The sequence below is a fragment of the Amblyomma americanum genome, chromosome 3 (assembly GCF_052857255.1).
Source record: "Amblyomma americanum isolate KBUSLIRL-KWMA chromosome 3, ASM5285725v1, whole genome shotgun sequence".
In the NCBI taxonomy this organism is placed as follows: domain Eukaryota; kingdom Metazoa; phylum Arthropoda; class Arachnida; order Ixodida; family Ixodidae; genus Amblyomma; species Amblyomma americanum.
In genome coordinates this window covers 188,916,773-188,934,901 of record NC_135499.1, presented here as the reverse complement: position 1 = coordinate 188,934,901, position 18,129 = coordinate 188,916,773, and the positions used below count along the sequence as shown (strand labels likewise).

The 18,129-nt window shown below is 41.5% G+C and overlaps 1 protein-coding gene across 3 annotated transcripts in view; it reads left to right on the top strand.

Moving 5' to 3' along the window:
- LOC144125682 (band 4.1-like protein 5) overlaps positions 1–18,129 on the top strand; it is a 30,769-nt gene that overhangs the window by 1,135 nt on the left and 11,505 nt on the right. For 2 of the 3 annotated variants that reach the window (XM_077659277.1, XM_077659274.1), the window contains exons 2-15: positions 560–664; positions 1,212–1,254; positions 2,929–3,007; positions 5,680–5,777; positions 6,407–6,527; positions 7,090–7,177; positions 9,585–9,743; positions 11,165–11,334; positions 11,819–12,064; positions 14,422–14,594; positions 15,103–15,390; positions 15,911–16,019; positions 16,806–16,868; positions 17,884–17,968. In XM_077659277.1, the coding sequence (XP_077515403.1) occupies positions 560–664; positions 1,212–1,254; positions 2,929–3,007; positions 5,680–5,777; positions 6,407–6,527; positions 7,090–7,177; positions 9,585–9,743; positions 11,165–11,334; positions 11,819–12,064; positions 14,422–14,594; positions 15,103–15,390; positions 15,911–16,019; positions 16,806–16,868; positions 17,884–17,968 (1,827 nt within the window). The remainder of the gene's footprint in view (positions 1–559; positions 665–1,211; positions 1,255–2,928; positions 3,008–5,679; positions 5,778–6,406; positions 6,528–7,089; positions 7,178–9,584; positions 9,744–11,164; positions 11,335–11,818; positions 12,065–14,421; positions 14,595–15,102; positions 15,391–15,910; positions 16,020–16,805; positions 16,869–17,883; positions 17,969–18,129) is intronic. The other variant, XM_077659275.1, reaches the window with a different exon arrangement.

Genomic DNA, 18,129 nt, shown 5'->3' with positions numbered 1-18,129 from the left:
TTGCTGCAACGGCTCGACGAGACAGCATCTGCGGCAGTTGGATCGGGTAGCTGTACTACTCGACATCTAGTGAAGGATCAAATAACGACCAAATGCACGAGTTCGCGCGCGTTGCAGCGTTGCGTTGCGCGCCCGTCTCCCGCATATTTGCGTCACTGCTTTTGCCGCTCGCACTGAAAAACAAAAGACCGCGCACATTGTTGCTTGTCCCTTAACGAGAGCGATCGCGGACTGTTGCCGTTTTCAGTCTGGATATCGAGAGGACGGTTGCACGGTGCGGATGTGTAGTATGTGAAAAGCTCTAGATGTGGCGCAGACGTTCTTTGAACGGTTTTGCTTTGTACTACCTACATCTATGTTGAAAGCGTTTTCCACCGCAGCGTCTTCGTACTGTCTACTCTCCTCTGCGTATATTGAAGTAAGCTGTAGTAGTGGTTGTCGTAAGCTTGGAGCGCCCGGGCGTGTCTCTTCGTTTACGAGCGCTGTGAAACCCTGCAATACGACATTACATGCAAGATGTCAACTAGAATTAACATTCTCTGTTTCAATTCTCTTGCAGAAAAAAGCCCTTGGCTCAGCACTCTTAGAGCAAGTGTTTTATCATATTGACTTGATTGAGAAGGACTATTTTGGCTTGCAGTTCACTGACCCATTTCATGTCCAGGTACTGTTTTCATTTTTTTTACTTTACAGTGCTGTTCCCAAAGTCAGTGTCGTGACTTTGATAGCACTATCGATAGTCAAATATAATTGTGCTTTTGAAATGACTTGGGAAAACACAGGGACGACACAAACACTGGTGGGCAAACTGTCACCTGAAGTTTATTGCGGTGTGCACACATATGTAAGCTTCACATGTCAAAACATAAATAAAAAATACACATTTAAAGCAGTTTTAATCAGTTTACCGAAGGTACAAGACTTTGTCCCAGCAGACAGTCTTTTTTTTTTATGCTTGTTGATACGATAGCAAAGTTGCTGCTTTAAATGTGTTTTTTTTGGATTTATGTTCTGACATGTGAGGCTTACATATGTGTGCACACTGCAATAAACTTTAGTAGACAGTTTGCGCACCAGTGTTTGTGTCATCCCTGTGTTGTCCCAAGTCAATTCAAAAGCGCAATTATGTTTGGCCATGTTAACTACCAACTAGCCCAATTTGAAATCCTCTTACTATTGATAGTGTTCATTTTGTCTTGGCCTATTTCCAGCACTGGCTTGACGTCACTAAGCAAGTTCGGAAACAAGTCAAGAGTAAGTTTGTTGGTTTCTGCTGTTATACATACTTTAGTCAAGCTTGTGTGCCTCTGGTAATGCATTGTAGTTGAGGCTTCAGATGCCTAATGTAGCATATTACTTTATTCTATCCTTTAGTGTCGCAGTATTTGTGCAAGCGCAGGGGCTTAATAAAGGCTCAGAAATATGCCGTGCTCTGTGCTAAATAGAACTTACAGAACTGAAGCAAAATTTGTCCTGAACCTCAGGCATAGTGGTCTGGCATCATTAGGGTCAGTATAGCAGTACATTTTATACCTGGTTGAAAAAGCGTGCTGAAAGCCTTGATTAAAGGGAGATGGTGCTTTAGGAGCAATGAAACAAATACATGAATAGTGCAAGTGTTTTCCAGTACACTCAGTGTGCATTAGGCACCATTTTTTTTCTTTCAAGAAAAAAGTGGCATTTCAGCGTGGTGAGACAAGAAAAAAATTGCCGTTATATTCTTCGAAAAGCTTCAATACAAATAAAGTTTGTATAAAAGTTGTAAAGCTTGAACACATCAAGTATATTTCATAATTTTTATTTCAATTGGCAATGGTTCCAACTTCAGAAAGTTGAATTGATCTAGGCTCTGCAAAGGTGCACCACAACCACTAAGGCAGAACGTGCTGCTAAGTTATAGAGACTTTGCAGCTGTTGTTGAATTCTCTGCACTGGCTGATGAATCACAATGTGTCCTGTGTACAAGTTCCTTCTGCTGCAAGTTGAGAGTAGCACCTCCAGAGCTGGCAGAAAAATTTATTGTTTCAATTACTAAAAAACGAAAAGACTGGGGCTAGTTTTCTTATTTCATTTTAGAACTGAAAAGTGCTAAATGCACAAGGAAAACAACCACCTGCATCTTGTAGCGGTCGTTCCTTTGCTCTGTCCCTTTGTATATTTATTGCTTTGTGGTTCTAATGTAACCGTTATTCTAGTTTCCCTACTTAGTTTTTGGCAGAATAACTCCATGTTCTTGTTTGTGGGAGGGCTATCTACTAGATTTCTCGCATCAAGTTGTGCATTTTACTCAGTTATGCTGTGCTGTGCTTGCCCATTTGTTTGTCTGTGAAGCAACTAACAACATCAGATGAGGGCACAGAGAGTGTGTGGTTTTTGAACACTGATCCTGCTTTCTAGAATTAGGTGGCAGCGACCTTGAAGTGCCAGTTGGAGAAATTATTGACCATTAAGATTGAAATTATACATTCAGCCAAGTAGCTTTGCTACCTTTAAAACCAAATATTCTTGCCTTATTCAGTTATGATTCTACCACTCTACCCTTCAGGGCCCACTTTTCTCGTCACAGGTTCATTACCTGCTATTTGTATTTTGGGATTTGAAACGGTACAGTTAGGCATTGAAAGGGCGGTGAGGAATAAACTAGCATTTATTTGGCCTGTTTATTGCCCTTTGTAGAGAGGGGTGTTGATAAACATGTGCAGACACAATTTGTAGTTCATTTAGGGTAACCATGCCTTCCATTTTTCATAATGCATTTCACTGCAGTGCTTCAATTTCCACCACGTTAAAGCAGTCATTTTTGAGCAGAAGTGGCTACTAGCGCCACTAAATTCAGTGTTTTAATCTCCTCAGTTTTTTCCAGTGTCTTGAGCTAGAAGTGTGACCCCCAGCACTTGCTCCTCAGGCTAACCATTTGCTCATTTTCAGTTGGACCCCCTTACACATTGCATTTGAAGGTGAAATTCTACTCTTCAGAGCCAAACACTCTGCGAGAAGAGTTAACAAGGTGGGTTGAAAATGTTTTTCTGAATTAATAGGTTCCAAAAAGCCGCCCACTTTGAAGACCCAAACTTTATTGTCAAAAGCAATTAATTGTTGGGATGCGGGCTTCGGAGGTGAATTTTTTTTATTTTTTGGCATAGAGTGATTAAATTTGGCACACTTATTGAGAAGTGCACTAAATGAATAAATAAAAAAATTTGGTCATATATTTTCAGTAGTCTTGACAAATTTTTGGGCTTCATTGCTATGCCAAACTTGTAGAAAGCCTGGCGTGACAACAAAAGAGGGTAGGAGCCTAGAGTCACTCTTAACTTTTTGCAAAAAGGAATGGTTCATGCACTGACATTCTCCAAATATTTTTATTGATCTGAGCCTTTTCTACACAGAACATTATATCCACGCTTTCATAATACACTCATTACCTTCATGTTAAACTAGCGACAGTGAAAAAATGAGAAAGTATTTCAGAAATATAGGAATGGTACTGCATGACGAATTTATCAAGGGACAAAATGCAACAAACCGCATGAGAATCCATGAAGCCATTGTCATGCTATGCTTTAGGGAAGTCGGGACAAGAAATACTTTTGAGAAAAATGACATTTCGGTGGAGATCTCAGCCAGTTTTTTGCTAGCCACAGTCACAAAAAAAAAAAATTAAAGTCACCTCTGGTCTGTTTTTGGAGAAAATTATAATTATAGAGACAGTGCAGATATGAAATCTGGTGTTTTTGCTCCCCCCCCCCCCTCCCCCCTCCCCTAAGTTGGCTTTTCTGCTAACGTGTAGGTTTAAAGTCTTATAATGTAACCCGTTAGAAAAGAAAATCTCAGCTTTATTTCGTGCTGTTCTTTCTCTGTTTTATTTACTTACCTACAGTTTGCCTCTCTTTTGTAATGTCTTTGGCACGTTTCACAATAAATGCATGAGCTTATAAAGAGAGGAGAAATTCTTTATTGGCAACCATTACAGACAGGAAAGGAAAGAAAAGCACTGGCATTCACTCGCTCGCAAGTGTGAGTACAAATGAGCTGGAGCAGGTGGACCACCATTGAGCCTACTGACATTTGTATGATAGCAAACATAAGTGTAGTGAACCACTATTGAGCCTACTGACTTTTGTATAATAGTCAACATAAGTGTAGTACACAGCAGTACGATGTACAGCAGTATAATGCATAGCAGTGTAATGCATAGCAGTGTAATATACAATAGTATAATATACAGCAGTATAACATAAGCAGTGCAATACATAGCAGTATATAATACACTGTAGTAGCTATTCAAAATGCAGACCTTGGTTCATAATGTTGAAAAGCTAGTACCTGCAAAAATGTTTTTTGAAGTTTTAACACGAAAAAAAGTAAAGCTATGCAATAAATTCAATCACTGCAAATAAGTTTTTCTTTGCATACCATAGGGTTTCTGTAGGCATCCTTTGAAAACTGATGAAGGGAAATTTGTAATGGTTTTTAGTATCGCACGAACAGCGCTTACAAACATTTTGTGCATCAGGCTTGTGAAATACAGAACTGCAGCAAGGTGCTCTGTGTTGCGCACAGTGCCTGAAACTAAACTGATCGCGGACGTTGCACAAGTTATTATAATGTTTAGGGATGCCTTGGTTTTGTGCTAGAAACTTACCCTTGACCGATGACAGTTTGCTTGATGCTTCAGTACAGGTTAGAACAAACTTTAAGGTGGGGAGCGAGTGGCTAGCTGCAAGCCATTGACCAGGACCTAAAAACGTCTTGAATTATGCACATGTAATTGTAGTTTAGCAAGCACCATACGCACGCAACTAAAGGCCTGTTTTCATCAAAGGCAACAAAGCTTAGAACAATTTATTGAAAGTAAAATGCATGTACAGTACTGCAGAAAGTCATGGCTGTATAGCTTCATATTTTCTTGCTATGCCCTTGTGTTGTTTTTGAGCTAGAGTGTTGTTCTTGGTGAAAAGGAGAGCATTTTGCAAAACTTGACCAGGGGAATTGTGTATTTTCAATGCTTGCTTCTTTTCATGTAAGTGCTTTCTTTTACCTCCGAAATATGCAACTAAGTGAGAAATGGTTGCAGTTTCGAATGTATTGTGATTCATTGTTGTTAACTCATTGCTTAAATGTTGGACATTTGTGCTGGCACTTTTTCTGAACTTGCACTGTTAAATGTTTTTGGCACCTGAAGGGTACTGGGCCCACTCAAACTCAAAACTTGCTCTGGGATTCCCTTTTGGACTTAATGTACTGACTTGTCGGTCACATGACACTTTTACTTGTTAGAATTTATGTATGCATTAGAGTATTGCAATGGTATTGTAAACGTATTGTAAACTATGTATTGCGTTGACCAAGCAACAAAGGTCACGTGTGTCTAGACCCATTGCTGTCTCATTTAATAAAATAATCAATTTACTATGTATTGGGATGCTCAGAAAGGAAGTTAGCATTGTTTAGGGAAGCTAAAAGCACCCTGTGCACAAAGGAAATTGCAGTGTTCTCTGCGAGAGACAGCTGGTACTAATGGTCCTGGTGCAGCGAAGAGTGGAGAATGATACAAAGGCAGAGACAAGTAGGCAGTGGCTTGTCGTTAGAATTCAAGGCACGCGGGGAACGGCATTGTCCCGGCCTCGAGCACTCAGTCAAGCGTGGCATTGTTCACTTTTCTTGTTTTTCCCCCAGGTATTTATTCTTCCTGCAACTGAAGCAGGACATCCTCTCGGGAAGGCTGCCGTGCAGCTACCAAACAGCTGTTGAACTGAGTGCCTACGCTCTGCAGTGTGAGTTTTGTCAAGCTTGGATGGTCCCATTACATCTGTGGTCCTTTACCAGCTTAGGAATGAACCTTTGGATTATTGTCTTTGTTTGTGTGGCAGAATTGGCCGAATTTTACCTAATTGTCATGCAGTGGTTTGCTCTTTTTTGAGGCATGATGTGTTAGTGCTTTGTGTAGGGCCATATGTATACCCAAAAATAGTGCTAATTTTTTTTCTGCATTTAGCATGCAGCCATTTTGATAATTGTTCATTAACTGTGTAATTTGTTCTGATTGGTTCTTGTGTCAGCTTTCTGACCCAGTCTCTGGACCCCAGCCTGTTTCGGATTCATTCAGTAATACAGACCATTCAGATGGCACGAGTATCATTCAAGATGAGAGCACTTGGCCTAGTATATCTTGAGTCTAGTGTAAGAGGACAGCTAGATCTGAATGAGAAATCATGTGCTGCTAATTGTGCACTTTCATTGTTCTATTATAAGGAGTAGTGCCTTTTTTCTTGCAAGTTGCGCAGAAAAAGCAATTGAGGTGTGAGGCATGTGCCTACATTGAAGTGTTGTACATGCAGTGACCATTTTGTCAGTGCTGCTACTTGATGTTGTATGCTTTACTGAGGCATAAATTCATTTGCAGCTGAATTGGGTGACTATGACCCTGAGCAGCACACTCCAGAGTTTGTCTCTGAGTTCAGGTTCACAGAAGAGCAGACTGAAGATATGGAACTCGACATCATCAATGCATTTAAGGAGTTGAAGTATGTTACTTTATATTAATTTGTTGACATAGTAGGAATGTGCTTGCAGTACTTCATTATTTGACAGCATGATCTGTGTAGTTTTCAGATTCAACATGTTAAAATATATAGCTAAGGACTGTCGCGTCATGTTTGGATTCGTACAGTGATGCTTGTATCACCTTGGATGTTCACATTTTCTCAAATAATTCTGTGCAGCACAATGCTAGGCAAGGCGAAATGAAAGTATTGTGGTTGATGTTGTTTTAAGGGGAGGGAATGAGTTTTCAGCTTTGTCAGTTGACTACCATTTCGTTTTACTACACTTAATGTAATTGATTATGCATTTGTAGCGGCAGATGGTATCTTGCTGTGTTCAAGACTTTTTGACTACTGTTCTTCTCTGCTGATTATTGCCATAATGCCAGTGTAGGCTAGCTCTTCAAGGTTTTCAAAAACCTTCTGCAATTCTGCCCCTGCATTTAGTTGTATTGGTTTTGTTTCAAATATTAAAACTGCATGTTCTGCTTAGAGAGACTTTAGTCATGAATACAAGTGATATTTTTCTTTCCTTTTGTTACAGGGGTCAAACACCTGCTCAGGCTGAGATGAACTACCTGAGCAAAGCCAAGTGGCTTGAAATGTATGGAGTTGACATGCACACTGTAATGGTAGGAGCTTTCTTTTTTCTTTAACTTTTGTTGTGCACCTTTGTAACCTTATTAATGTACTGCTGAGGAGAGAGTGCTGGATATGAAATGAAATGTTTCTTTGTCATGGAGCACTTATTTTTCTTCTCACCTTTCGCATTATTCGTGAGCTTTTTTTCAAGGTTTGCGCTGCATTTGTGAAAAATTTGAAAAATTTATTGTCAGAAATGTGTTTACCGTTGCTAATGCCTGCAGGTACTGCCTTTAATTCAGAGTTTAACTCCCAACAGACACATATTTTTTCCCGAAAATGGTACCAAATGGTCATTTAGTATCCATGCTGCCACCTGTTGGCAAACCAAAAAAATTCTTTGGATGAGCCTTACTCGCCTTAAACTGGACATAGTGCCAGAAAGCACACGACAAGCTGTACCCGTCATGAGCCAGAAATGACTGTCAGCTTAAGATGAACATGGCTTGTCCAAGCCCGCTAGGGGTTTAAAGTATATAGGGACAACTTTTCAACACACTAAATAACTAACATAGTGTGTTAAAACTTTAATGCTTACATACTTTTTAAACCTTGAGCGAACTAGGTTGAGCCAGGCTCGTCGTAAGCAGACTGTCATTTCTGGCTCATAACGGGTACGGCTTGTCGTGTGTTTTATAGGACTCCATGTCCAGGGAGTAGTACTCATCCAAAGCACTTTTGTTTGTAATGTTGTTTAATTTGTATTTCACAAGGATGCAGTTTTCTTGTGGGTTGAATTCATGGCACTGTTCTTGACTGCAGGAGCACTGTTATTTTATTTTTTTTTGTTTCCTTATGTATCGTTATTGTGGAATAATCATGAAGTTTCATACTACACAGCTGTGTTAAGTTAGTATTTCCTGCTGGACCATGCACCGACTGTTGGAAAAGTTAGGGGGAGACATGATATGGGAGATGTGAAATGATCAAAAAATGCAAAATTTTCGATGGCATATCCAGTATCAATACGCTCTAAAGATCCTCCCTAAATAGTTTCAAGGTCTAAATTTGACCTCCAACTACTAAAATATCTATATATTTTGCGCCTACAATGCTTGGAAATGGCGATATCGGAGCGAAATGTGTCAGGACTTCGTGCCCGTCGCTTCCTATGATCGCGTCCCTGATCGCACCCATCTTGGTTTTGTTTGAAAGCTGGGCTCCTTCCCACTAGTTGTTACTACTCACTGCTGTGAAATGTTTTTGGAACGTCCGCACTCTGCTTTTTTGAGGTCTCCACAACGACCTCCGAATGGCTGGCACGTGCACTTCAAATGAGATTTTCTCAGCTTCATGTTTTTTGCCAACATGATTAGCTTTATGAAGGTTTTATTATGTTTTTATAATGCAATTTAGACTAGTCTTATACTGTTGAATTCAGAAAGAACTAAACTGTGGAGCTAAGCTGTTTTTGTTTGGTAGAGTTAACGTTTCAAATCTTGTGAACCATAATGTCATCTAACTATACTTCATAATTATGGTGCTTGGACAAAATATAATTATATGATGTACTTCAGCAATAAAATTGGAGGACGTTTAAACTTCGCCTTTAAGAGTGGAACGCGACAGCATGTTGCATTGCTGCCAGGGAGTCCATGGAACACCTTGCCCATTGGAAACACCTTTGAATGCATTTTTTCATTTTTCAATTGTTTCAATTAACTAATTGATCAATTACAACTTTAAATTTTATTAATTACCATCATCAAGCATTGGCTTTTTCATTCTGAGCATTTTGACACCTTTTAACCACCTTTTTCCCCAATTTTTCATTTCTTTAATTAATAAATTATTCAATTAATTACAATGATTTCATTAACTTATCATCACCTATTACACACCAATCGATTATCAATTACTAGAGCCACAAATTACCATGATACGATTTTTTTAAAGCAGCCCCCGATTATTTCAGACACGTGGTACTGACTACGCCGACGGCTTTTCAACTGAACGAGCTGTGTTTGCTGTTGCATAATATAATTAGCATAGCTCCGGATGGCAGGTCTTTGGCTATAGCCCCATTTCAATCGAAACAAAAAAATATGGAAAGGAATTGTATTAACGATCCATAAGAATTTAACTAATTAGGCTTGAGATATTTTCCTATGATATGGGATCTAGTTGAGATATATACTGAAACAAATTATATTTTTGAAAACAGGAAGAAGAAACACATGTGCACACCTAATTTCACTACGATATCTTTAATGTAAAAAATGTTCATTTCAAGACCCCCTCTCTCCCATAACAGTCCACTGCACCATTCAGATGAATGGCACAGTGGACAATAAACTTTTCAACATACTGTACATTTTTAACGTGTATTAGTCATTGCCTCTGGTTCATTATTTTTTCCATCACTGTGTGTTTTTCCTTTTCCTTTTTTTTGCTCAGGGGAAAGATGGCCAGGAATACTCACTGGGCCTAACCCCTACAGGAATTCTAGTCTTTGAAAAGCAAACCAAGATTGGCCTTTTCTTTTGGCCGAAAATCACCCGGCTCGATTTTAAAAGCAAGAAATTGACACTTGTTGTGGTAGAAGATGACGACGAGGTGAGACATCATATTTAGTCTGCCGTCTGAAGCTTCTGTGGCAGATGAAAGGGGATAAACCCTTCCCTCTACGGTTGGGGATAGACCCCTCTTTCAATTGTGGCGTTGCTGCCTAAATTGTCACACTAGCAGGGCCATGAGAATAGGTCGACGCTATTGGCTGGAAGGGGGTATTTTGATGGGGAAAAGGTGCTGCATTCTTGAGTTGTGTCCGACTATAGCATGATGCCCACCTTCTCTTCTCGTGAACATGTGTAGTGCTCTGGCATTCTTCGTGGTCATATGTAGAAAACAAGCATTCATCATAGCCACAGTGAAACAGAGTGGAGATGAAAATAGCAGCGAAATGCAATGTTGCCAGACTGCATATTACTTCAGAATGCATTTAGATTAGATATGGCCAGATCTATAGTTTCACGTGCTCTATACGAGGGGAGGCTCAAAAGTTTGTGGTTTTCGGCAGCGCATGTGCCGCATGGGTCTCTTGTGTTGTCAAGCTTTAGAGTGATGTTTCTATGTCAATTTAGAGGTATGTAATTGTTTGAGGGTGCTTTTCGAGACAGACAGGCTGGTTATAAATGTAAGCATAAGCCGGTGTGAGGGAATCCGTGACGTTCTCGAATCGGCAGAAACGAACAATTATGCTGTTCTATTTTCACTGCGTCCTGAGTCCCACCCAGTGTAATGCTGAGCTGCAACAGTATCTTGGGAATGAAGATTCATCTAGGACCATTGTTTTCAAGCGATTTTAGCGATCCTAAAGCGGATGATTTGACAGCATGATTGAGGAGAACTGGGGACGCCCTCAATCAACCACTGACGCGGATGTGGCTATTGTTCAGAAAATCATGTGAAAATACCCGTATAAAACTGTGAAAAGGCTGCCATCTTCCAGAAACATCAGGAGCATCCCACACGAGAAGCTCCTGCAACTTGAGCAAGATGCGAAACTCCAAGCATCCAACATTGTTCCTCTGGCAACTAGTTGCTGAAGCCACTGATTGTTCCCCAGATCTTGCCCTTTGTGGCATTTGCAAGCCTCCATCCCATGGGAGTCTTTATTTGAGAAAACAGACCATTGCTGCCACGAACAGTGAATTGCAAAAGACAGAAAAGAGTGATTGCAAAGCATGTTATGAAAACTAAATTTCTCGTATGAAGAAATGCATTGATATTAGTGGCAAATATGTTGAGAAACATTGAATGAATAGATTTTCTTTGATGCAGTTCAAATTTCTTTATATTATCAACTTAAGTCCAAAAATTTTTGGACCTCCGCTCATACAATGTGCCCTCAGTGCTTGCATGAGAGCCTGTTTTAGCAGTTAATCCACTTGTGCTACAAATGTTTCCTTCATGGCATAATGATATTGTGTGGTTGTGGGCTGATCCCAGATTGTGAGTAAATGCTGTCTGTCCAGGGTCACGAGCAAGAGCACACGTTTGTGTTTCGGCTGTACAACCCCAAAGCGGCCAAGCATCTGTGGAAGTGCGCTGTTGAGCACCATGCCTTCTTTCGGCTCAAGGAGACAGCACGGGGACCCAACACCCGGCAGAACTTCTTCCGCATGGGCTCCCGTTTTCGGTACAGGTGCGTCAGTTTTGTGCAGGAAACTGGGTTGTATTAGTTGTTATGACTGGAATGGATCTTTGCTATGGTAAGTGTACTATTGTGGAACTGTTGTGAATAAATCTGCGCGTAATACTGCTCGGATGCAGCCATTCCATGTCTCAGGTTTTCTTTGCAAAGCCTGAAGTGTAATTAGTGGCTAGTAGGACCTGGATTTATTGTGCAGGTGAAGGTTTTTTGTGCCCGGCTACATAGAGGCTGTAGTGTTGTGTTTTGGTCATTCATGCCTTCTTTGTTTTTTTTACACACATTCTGCATGCTTTTCTTTTGCTCTTCTTTTCTGCTGCAAAATATATCTTTTTTTTTTTTTCAGCATAAATTACTGCATATGTGTTTTCTATTTCTTCATGACTTTTGTCAAAGTTCTGCCTAGTGGGGGAATTTCAGGTCTTAGTTCATCTCTAGTAAACTGTTTTGATCCTGCTTTGCCTTTCACCGTGTGCAGTGGCCGAACAGAGTTCCAAGCCACACAAAAGAACCGCACGAGACGGACTGTGCAGTTTGAACGGCGCCCCAGCCAGAGGTACTCACGGCGCACCATTCGAGAAGGACATCACACCCGTGCATCTCTACCCAACTGTGTTACCTTGAATGCCGTGGACCCCAGTCGTGTCACAAGCAGTGCCGAGACAACGGCAGTGCCCATAGTGCCACTCGATGTGGCAAGTGGTCCACTGCTGATTGAGAGTGTGTAAGTCCACATTGCTTCTCATCCAGCTCTGCTGCCTGCTGAGCTTTGTGCCTTTTGGGATGAGAATATGTGCATAGTTTACTTCATGGTGAATGTAGCACGAAAGACGAGGACGAAAGGAAGCAGCAAGACATGACTCCTCCTCGTCTTTCATGCCACCTTCACCATGAATACGATTCAACTTGCCCAATTTTTCACCTTACTACTATGCGTAGTTCATTTCATTGAGTCAAGCACTTCGTTAAGTTTAATTGGCTTTTGTTATTTTGGGGTAAAAAGCATAAGAAGGACATCATCGACAAAAGGGAGTTAGGGAGGAGGTATGGCATCGTTCTTGTGATTTGCTGGTCTCAGTAACAACAGTTTTGCACAAAAACTGTAGAAAGAGAGCACTTAAGGATGTTTTTTTTTTCTTGCACTTGGAAGAGAAGCTTAGCTTTCAGCCGGACAGTGATAAAGAGATGGAGCTACTTGATGTCATCTAAGAACCATCCATCTAAATCTCGCTGCACAGATAATTGGATGCAAATAGATGGGAGTTATAATACCTCCATCACACAGGCAGTTTCAATGCCCATTGAGTCAATGGAACCCATTGGGAACTAGCCAGTGCCACACAGTAGTTTTTAATGACCATTGAACTCTATGGACGTCAACTCAAATGAAGCTTCGTGAATGGCCATTGGAATCTCAAGAGTCATTGAGAAGAACCTCGCACTCACCATATGTTGAAAATACAAGGCATAAAAACTTGAAATAAAAAAAATCTGATTTAATGTCTTTAATTAAATCAAGAATATCCTTGAATCAAGAATATCCTTGATTTAATGGCAAAATGTTAGACTATATTTGCCAGTTCAGGAACTGATTTTTATTAGGTAGCCAAAATGACAACTCCGCAGAATGTCCTATGGTCAGATGTAAACAAACCGACACTGTTCTTGTTGTGTGGCGTTGCGTCATTCCGCTGTGTTTCTGCCGTTTTTGCCTGTTTGTGCACTTTGCGACAACCAAGACCAACAAGTTTTCCACAAATGCTGCAATGATAGTGGCTATGAACATGACAAAGACTGCCACTTATTTGTGGAAACTTCGCTGGCAAAAAATGAATGCTTCTGAAATGAAGTGTGCATCATTGCCTTTTGTCGTCCCGCTGTCACTGTCTGTAGATTTTGCCAAACTGTGGAGTATTTGAATAGCTTTTTCCAAACAAATTTTCAATTAAAAGGTGCACCTACTCCAGCATTCGGCTCATTTTATTCTGCTTCGCTTCGTACTTTTACTAAGTGTTGCTACCCTAGCACCATCTGTTGGATTGCATGCTCACTGCTCATTGTTCATTGAAATTCACCGTGTGGCAGCTGTTCACCTGTATGCCACTCGAAAATTTCGATGGCCATTGATTCAAGGGGCATTTAATTTACCTGTGTGACAGCGGTGTAACTCCTACACTTTAATGCCCGTTGTAAAGGATAATGTAAGAGACAATGCCAGCTACTTGCAGTATTCCAAACTCTTCCTGACGTGGAGGTGAGCGATCTCATTGCCCCTGTGGCCGATAATTATGCTCTGTAGTTCGTCGAAGGTCTTGAGCAAAACAATGCTGTTTAGGAATGACAAAGTGGTGAAGAACTGAAGCTTCTTTCGGCTGTAATTATTTTATGTGTGGTGTTCAAATGTGAGTTGTGTCGGTGCACTGGTAAAAATTAAGTTTTGCAAACACTAGCATTTGGCAACATAGAGCTCATTTTTCCTTTTTTGCTGTGTGAAGAAGAAGAGCCTATTGCTTGGTCCTATATTGGCATAATCAAAGAGGGCATTGATGGAGCACGGTTCATCCTGCAGCTATGTCACAAGTGACGACTGAATTCATGGGAGTAGCCAATAAACAATGTCTCAACCATTATTGTAACGGTACCATGGGGTGGTACAAAAAAAATTTCACCAAGTCCGTGTTCGCAGTCAGCAGAAATCGAAATATTGTACTGTGTTTTAAAATGCATCACATGAAGTGAAGCCTCCGACCATGAATCTCTTCCCTGTGTGGCAGTTAGGCTAGATGAACGAATCTAGTGCACAGAAAAGATGAGTTAAAAAAAAAAAAGTCGCTACTTTCTGCCTTATTGATATTCGAAGTGTTCAGTTTCATTTTTGTATGTTTTTCTGTGAATAATCAATAGGGTGGGCAACTCAGAAGTCTCTCTTTGCAATACCTGTGTGGTTGTTATGTATAGTAAATAAATTGGTTTTTTGAGGAAAGGAAATGGGGCTGTAATTGTAATTGTAATTGTAGCGCTAACCACTGAGCCACCGTGGCCGGTTTTATTGTTATGATGGTCCCCTTTTTGTGCATGCAGGCCAGTGGACGGTATTTCAACAGCTAGCCCTGTTGTGGCTCCAGTGGTGGAAGCTGAAAGCAGGCTGGACACCCTGATCCGATCTCTTTCCAAGGAAACAAGTTCGGCCTCCGACACAAGGAATGATTTGACCGTCTACAAGAAGGGCGAGGTGCCTGTGGACCCAGAGCCGGGTAAGGGCGCCGCGCCTTTTCTTCTGTGAATTGCGGTTAATGTTCAGGCATTACTGTTCATGGTATGGTCTGTCTTACTGCACTCAGCTGAAATAACATAATTATACACAAGGGTTATCTATCTGTTCTTTCTTGTGGGAAGGTTGCATACTGGTATGCATGTTTGCTCTTATGTTATTCTTCTTCTCCTTACAGCCATTGCTTTGCTTGTTCTTATTTACTGACAGCTTTGATTAGTATGCTCGTAACAAATACTGGTGTGTTATTTTTCTGGAGGCATTCTCTTGTATTATACATTCCTAATGTCAGACGGGTTGGTTTTAAAAGTGATCCATTCCTAAAAGCTTGATGTGAACTAAGACGGAGCAAAGTGGCATTTTTCCCATTAGGTATTTCCTTGCTCTGTCCTGGTCTGTGGTGGGGTACGAAAGAGGCAGTCTACTGACTTTGCCATGCATGGTGGCTGACAATGTTGTGTTGTGCCTTGCTCCTGTTGCTTTGCTGCCAGATGCTGAGGAGCTGAGTAGGAGACTGAAGGCTCTGGACAGTAGCTGCAGTGGTAGTGGGACCAGCTGCAGCAGAAGCAACAGCAACCGCAGCAATAGCAACAGCACGGCAAGTGGCCCCAGTGGCGGAGGGGTCAAAGACTGCTGCGCCGCAGGCACCGTGACCGTGGTTTCATGTGGAGTCAAGAACAATCAAGCCAAGGCTGGCAGTGGCATGCCCAAGCCCATACCGCCAGACCAGATGAAGTGCAACATTCTGAAGGCCAAGGCAGAGGAAGACAAGCGTAGGGGTGAGTCAGTGGTTGTCTGCTGCAGTCAGGGGAAAGTGGGATACTGTTTTCATGCACAAGGAAAGAGGGACACTCGACTGATGGTGCAGTCAGCTCTTGATGATTTGAACTTGAAGGGGACTGAAAATTTGTTCCAGTTACGAAGAGTTCGAGTTAACAGAAGCCTTTTTTTCTTTAGTGCACCAGATGATGACGGAATGAAAGCCAGTTTGAAAAAATTGGCAGTTTGAATTGGAAGCTTTCGGATTAACACCGGCCCACTGTATTTGCATTTACTACCGTTGCTCTGTTTGTATCATAGCTGTTTGTAGCATCTACCATGGAAGCTCCCAGGCTACGGCACTGTCACCATTTTCATACTGCCTCTCTGCTACTCTTGCTTCATATGCAGGGGCTTGGGAACTTTTGCAACAGGTGGCGTGTTTCTGATGGTGAACCTATTTTTTTTTTTGTGGCACAATGCTGACCATATCAGTTGACACCATGATTGCTGTTTTTTTTTGTTCCTGGTCTCTTGCAGTGCCAAGTTTGGGTGTTGTTGGGGAGAAAGTGCCACTGCTTTTGTCGGATGACGAAGACGCAAAGCTGCCTGTTGCAGAAAAGTACAGGACAGTCATTCATGTGAACGGGTAAGCTGATATGCCAGGTTCTTGAAAAACTCATTTGCTACGAAGGGCAGTAAATGCCACATATTGCTGAGTATGGGTTGACTCTGAATACTTGTCAGCCCCCCCCAACTCGCAGCTCTCGTTGAGCAAAAAAAAAAGTTGACTCTAAATATAAGTTGACACATATCCTCCACCTCTTTACATACAGTGGCATCACACCATCTTACATGGCACAGAGCAAAAAACACGTGACCAAAACAATGTAATTGAATGGCTGGGAGTCGGAGGCAAATAGAGATCAAAGGAAGTCAAACGGTGCACTATCTTGCCTTCCATACTTATATTATGGCTGGCTGACTGGTGGCTAACCAAACTGCCAGTGGTCCTAAAGCTTCAGACACCAGCGCGATATGCGCTCCCCGGAAATTTGCTCTTGCGCTGTCTACTGCTTGTCAGGGGATCAGAATGCTCAGAATGAAAAAGCCAATGCCTGATGATGGTAATTAAGAAAATTTAGTTTGCAATTGATCAATTAATTTTTTGAAACAATTGAAACAAAAAAATGAAATATTCGTTCAAAGGTATTTCCAACGGGCAAGGCGTCTCGCTGAACGGGCGATGGCGTTCCATGGACTCCCTGGCAGCGCTGCAACACGCTGTCACCTTCCGCTCTTAAAAGAGAAGCTTAAGCGTCCTCCAATTTTTTTCTCTTTGTATTGACTGATTTCGTAACGATAGCCTTTGATAGTCTGGAATCCCACTCTGAGTATTGTGCTTTGATTTTTCTCCTTTTTTTTCTTTCCTTAGCAGTGAATCAGGTGATTGCTCTGGAGCCAAAGCAGCTGTGAATAAAGAAAGATTAAGACACTGGTAAGTTCAGCAGTTTACTTGAGGACAGCACAGCGAGCTGTGGAATGTGAAAGTATACGAGTAGGAGTAGTGTAAACGGAAAAGCAGTGTGGCTCATCACCTGGCAGATATTTGTTTGTCACTCACTAATGCTTCGGTTCAAATTACTTAAGCATCAGCTTGGCTGGTTTGCAGTGCTTAGTCAGCCTCAAGCGAAAATGGCTGTGGACTGATGACCTTACTCGGCTATGAAGGCACTAGAATTGGCCTAAGTCAGCAGAATTGTATCCTACAAAGCCACCACAGCTGACTGCACATGCACAGCTTTTCATGCGACATTTATTCGAATTAATGTGTTGGAATTAGGCTCTCTTTGTTACTTTATTTTAATTGCCATAGTGAATAGAGTTTCTGCCTTGCAGAAATTGTGCTGCCTTGCAGAAAACTGTGCTGTTAAAGCAAACAAAGGAAATTATGTATATGCACAAGCATATTGCCTTCAGCAAAATCTGTACTGTGTTGAAGTGTACGTGCTTTGCAAAGCACACAGAAATGGGGGGTAGCTCAAGCAGGCCAAAGCTTTTATTTGAAAGCATCTGTTCAGTTGAATCCTTCCTATGGACAATACACAGTGCCATATGCACAAAAGGGAATGCAGTCAGAGCGTTGCATTTCATTCATTGACGGCTGTCATGCAAGATTTGCTGTGCTGCGTATGCAAGTGCACCGGGTGCCTGCAAGTAGGCAAGGCTTAGTACTACACACCAAGGCTGTGAACAGAGAGTACTAGTGGTGCCACTTCTTGCTTGCATCACAAACTGCCACCTGTAAATTGTTCATAGGGTTATTCAGTCACATGACAGTGTTGTGGGAAGGCAGGGCTCCATCCAGGTTAGCCTACTCTCACTGTACCCAAGGCCCAAGCATATGCTGTGCTTTCTGCTTAGTGAATAACTTGCACCATGCCTTAATAGCAGTGGTTTAGTTATTGCAGAATCCTTTCATTATTCTCAGTGTCGTGGCTGCTTGATTTCAGTGATACGCACACTACGAAGGATCTCTTGGCTGAGAGTACTGCTACCCTCAGCAATGGACACGCAGGTGACCTAGTAGCAGCACTGGTGAGTTTAACTGTTTACACCGTTAACCGTCAATGACACAGACATTATTTGCTTTATTTATTTATTATTTATTTGTAATGCAATACTTAGTGTTGGGGTTGTAACAGTAAAACCTTGGGTACTACTTTGACCCCTTGTTAACCCGAAAATCCAAATAATAT